This window comes from Apium graveolens, chromosome 2 (assembly GCF_009905375.1).
Source record: "Apium graveolens cultivar Ventura chromosome 2, ASM990537v1, whole genome shotgun sequence".
NCBI classification, from domain to species: Eukaryota; Viridiplantae; Streptophyta; class Magnoliopsida; order Apiales; family Apiaceae; genus Apium; species Apium graveolens.
The window spans coordinates 312,110,664-312,114,799 of record NC_133648.1 but is presented as its reverse complement, the minus strand read 5'-3'; the positions used below and the strand labels follow the sequence as shown (position 1 = coordinate 312,114,799).

At 35.4% G+C, this 4,136-nt stretch overlaps 1 protein-coding gene across 1 annotated transcript; it reads left to right on the top strand.

Annotated features, from left to right (window-relative positions):
- Positions 1-3,397: 3,397 nt before the first annotated feature.
- On the top strand, positions 3,398-4,136 carry LOC141708749 (uncharacterized). Its single transcript, XM_074512516.1, has one exon. It carries the CDS (start codon positions 3,505-3,507, stop codon positions 3,961-3,963), a length of 459 nt encoding a protein of 152 aa, XP_074368617.1. The 5' UTR covers positions 3,398-3,504; the 3' UTR covers positions 3,964-4,136.

Below are 4,136 nucleotides of genomic sequence, written 5' to 3'. Positions count from 1 at the left end.
TAATGAGAATAATAAATGGGATAATAATAATAATATTTATGGGAAAATTTCAGCTGAAAATTTTGCCTATAAAATATACTATTATAAACCCTATTTTTATTCTAACCCCAAAATTTTATAAAACCTAATTCTCTCCACCTTCTTCTCCTCCTTAACATCGTTTTCTTGGTGGATACCGGTGGAGTGCTTCACGTTTGAGGAGCAGCTGCTAAGGATCTCCGATCGTTGCTTTTAGATCGCATATTAAAGGTTAGTAATCGATCCCTATGTTTTTACCACGATTTATATGCTTTTATTTGGATTTTATATATGTAAAAGTGTTTTACCATGCCTCCGCTGCGATTAAAATCCAACATATCGATCAACAAGCTCTGATACCAATTCTGAGGTCCAAAAAGTACATACAGAGTGGGGTGAGTGTATGTTCATCGTTTTTCACAAATAAATGCAGCGGATAATCAAACTATAAAAATAAAACAAATAAACAAAGAGATTCACGGAATAATTCTTTTATTAAAAATTAAACCAGAATGGGTTATTTACATCTTTGAACAAATATTCAAAGTTACGAATAGATAAAGCCCATACAAAATATAAGCTATCAAGCTATGGTTTGTATCTATCACTCTAAAAACTCATAACTCTTATCAAATGATGAACAATACAATCAAAGAAGCTATAAATGATGAGTATATCTAATGTGTAAGGATTTAAATGGCGAGTAAACAAATGGGCATGACCTCTGCTTGTCAAATCAAGCTTTTCAAAATTCTTAATATATTTTGCAAGAGTTTCACTATATTCAAGAATAGAGAGATGCAAAACCAATCTGCATCTATTTGTTTATACATGCCGGTAGGTATTCAGGAGAGAGAAGGGACATGTGGCAGCCTTAGAACCAAGTATTCTGAATTGATAACTTGCACAACACTGTAACTTGCGTCCCTGGGGCTTGATTCCTTTGTTACTTGCGACTAGGAGATCGGAAGGCACTTAAATGATTTCCCAATTGCTAACTGGCGACTAGGGGAAGGGAATCAAGAGTTTGCCTTAGAAAAATTTGACTTTCGAATAGAAAGGCTCTCTTAGAAGCTTAGTTGCGACTCTTAATTCTACTTGTCCTCTTGAGTGGCGACTAGAGTGGTTGGAAACCTAGGTTGCGAGTCCAAGGCTTGTGACAACAAGTTAGTTGTGACCAAGGGGTAACCTAGGAGGCTAGCTGGCGACTCCAAGCAAAGAAGGAGTGTTCCTTAGCCATTTTATGTCTTCCATGTAACTTACGATTAGAGTGTGGCTTATAGAATGTAGTTTGCGATCATATGGTCCTTGATAAGCTAACTTGCGTCTTGCTCTTCTCTTGGATGCTTTGGAATGATCATTTGTGGGCCAAGGGAGCATATGAGAGAGTTTTCTCTCTCTTCCTCATTCTAAGTGGCGACTCCAACTAAAAGAAAAGCCAGGTAATTCATTTTGTCTTAGAGAAAATCCATATAATGTTGATCAACCCTTAATTGGCGACCAAAGGGTAAACAATCACCTCTGAATTTCTTTTTGCTCAAGTTTATTCCCAAATGCTCCCACTAAGTCAAGACCAGTGTTCCTGTACTGAGATATTGAACTTTATTTCAAGGCTATTGCTTCTGATATTCAATAGATTGGCCATGGTGACTCCTACTACAAGGTAGTGATCACTTTGACTTAGTTTCTGTAGAGCATTGCAATCCCTGAACTGTCATGTCTTCAAGTCTTCTCTCTCGAGTCTTCGTATAAACCATAAAACCTGTATATCCAGATACGAATCCTCGCTTAACAATCTTCCTAATGATAGTACTTAATTTCCTTTCACGAATCACTGGCACCTAGTGCAATGGTCTGGCGCTTTCAGCCCTTCGTACTTTATTCTTCTCAAATCATTGTCAAGTCTTCTACCTGATATAAACAACTTCACGTAAAATCCTTGAGGTCTTCACACTGATCCTGATAACTGCTTCGAATGACTTCAACTTTATTCCTCCGTTGTCTGGACATGTTAATGAAATTCATACGGATCTCTGTTGACGTCTTCTTCGCTGTAGCTACCAATCATCATGTATATGCCCAATAAACAATATGTACTGATTCTAGTGCAATATACATTATTTCAAAGTCCTTTTTTCTTAGTTGAGTTATCCAAACAGTATTGTTGAGTTATACATACACTTTCAATTTTGCTCAACAATAGTCAATACGATAAATTTGTCTAAATTTTTACTTAAGGATTATATCATATTGGATGGACCAAATTTTTACGAATTGTCTATATTTTTTATTAAAGACATATCATGTAAGATTTTAGCTAAAAATTATTTATCATTGAATATGTTTTTACAGCATATCCAAATAATGCATCTATTAGCTAAAATATCCTAGTTGATATTTGATGTAACTCACAGTCCTCTAATAACATTCTTTAAGGATATCAACCTGTTATGTTAGGCAAAATTTTAGAGAACAAATATTTGGATTACCGGACTTGAAAGATGAGAAAGCCCCCTTTAGCAAAAAGTAATGTCTACCCATTTATGTTAGATAACGTATTCTACTTTTTAAATTTACCTACCTATTATAACTATATCGTTGAAATACATTAATTTATATGTTCAACAAATTTTAACTAACAAATATTTAATAATATTTTAACTAACTAATTTACCTGACATTCTTGAATATATTCTTATTTTATTTATCTTCCAGCATTTTTGATAATAAATAATATAAATTTATTTTTTTTTTTTGCCAAAATATTATGCATTTCATCAAAAAGACTTAATTAAGTTTGGGCAAACCTTCACACAATTAATTTCAGTTGTAATCCAATGTTCAGAAGTGATTGGAGGTACAGATGCACACATAATATGAACAATCTTCCGTTGTAAAATGTGAGTTTTTGCGATTTTCACCACCGATTCAGACTCGATGCGTGCTTTCAAGATTCCCCGAAACACCAATTGAATCATTTTCAACGATACAAACCAACAAGTCAAAAATATCAAAAACATACGGATCACTCCAAAAAGGAGGACAAACAACCACTCCAAAAGGAGGACAAATAAAATACCCAAAAAAATTGGGTACGATAGTAATCCTTACAAAATAAGGATGATTATTGCAAGAAAAATAAAAAACTGATTATTAGATGGGGGAGAAGAAAGTGGAAGTGATTTTGGGAAAAGGAAGAGGGTTTAATTGATGAAGAAGGAGTAGAATTGAATGTCCTTGAGGCGGCTAACTAGGGTTTGGGGCAGTGTTATAGCATAAATATTTAAATTTATATATTTTAAGTTGTATGTACAAAAATTATTAAATAAAACTGTACCCGAAAAGTATCAATAGTACAGAAGTAATGAAAATAAATTCAAATAACTCTTTTCATTAAAACATTTCAACCAGCCATCTAATTACAAAACCCCCAAATGTGATCATTTAAGATCCCCAATTCAAAACCCTAAAAACCCGAATCTCCAAATGGATCCAATTACTCACGTCCTCGAAATCGTCCCCTACAGCATTCTCCGGCCACCGCGTCTCCGCCTGAAAATCCCCTCCGTCTCTCTCCCCTCCGCCATGACAGTCTACTCTCTAATCCTCCTCACTTACTTCATGGTCGTCTCAGGAATCGTGTATGACGTCATCGTTGAGCCACCGGGGATCGGGTCGACCCAGGACCCAGCTACTGGAGCGGTTAAACCGGTTGTGTTCATGTCGGGTCGGGTGAATGGGCAGTATATAATTGAAGGGCTTTCGTCGGGTTTTATGTTTGTGCTTGGTGGAATTGGGATTGTGTTGATGGATTTAGCACTTGATAAGAATAGAGCGAAGAGTGTGAAAGTGTCGTTTGCGAGTGCGGGGATTTGTTGTGTTGTGATTGGGTATGTGATGAGTATGCTCTTTATTCGTATTAAGATCCCCGGTTATCTTCGTTGATTTGGTTCAGTTTTCGCGGTGTTTTGTACTCTTTCTGTTTGTTTTTCGGATAACTTAGTATTTTACGATTATACGTTGGAAAGATTTTATGTTTAGTTAATTGTAGGGAATTGAATGTGGTTCCTGGAAATGGAAGGTTTAGTAATAAATTTAAGGTTATAATTGTGTTTTCA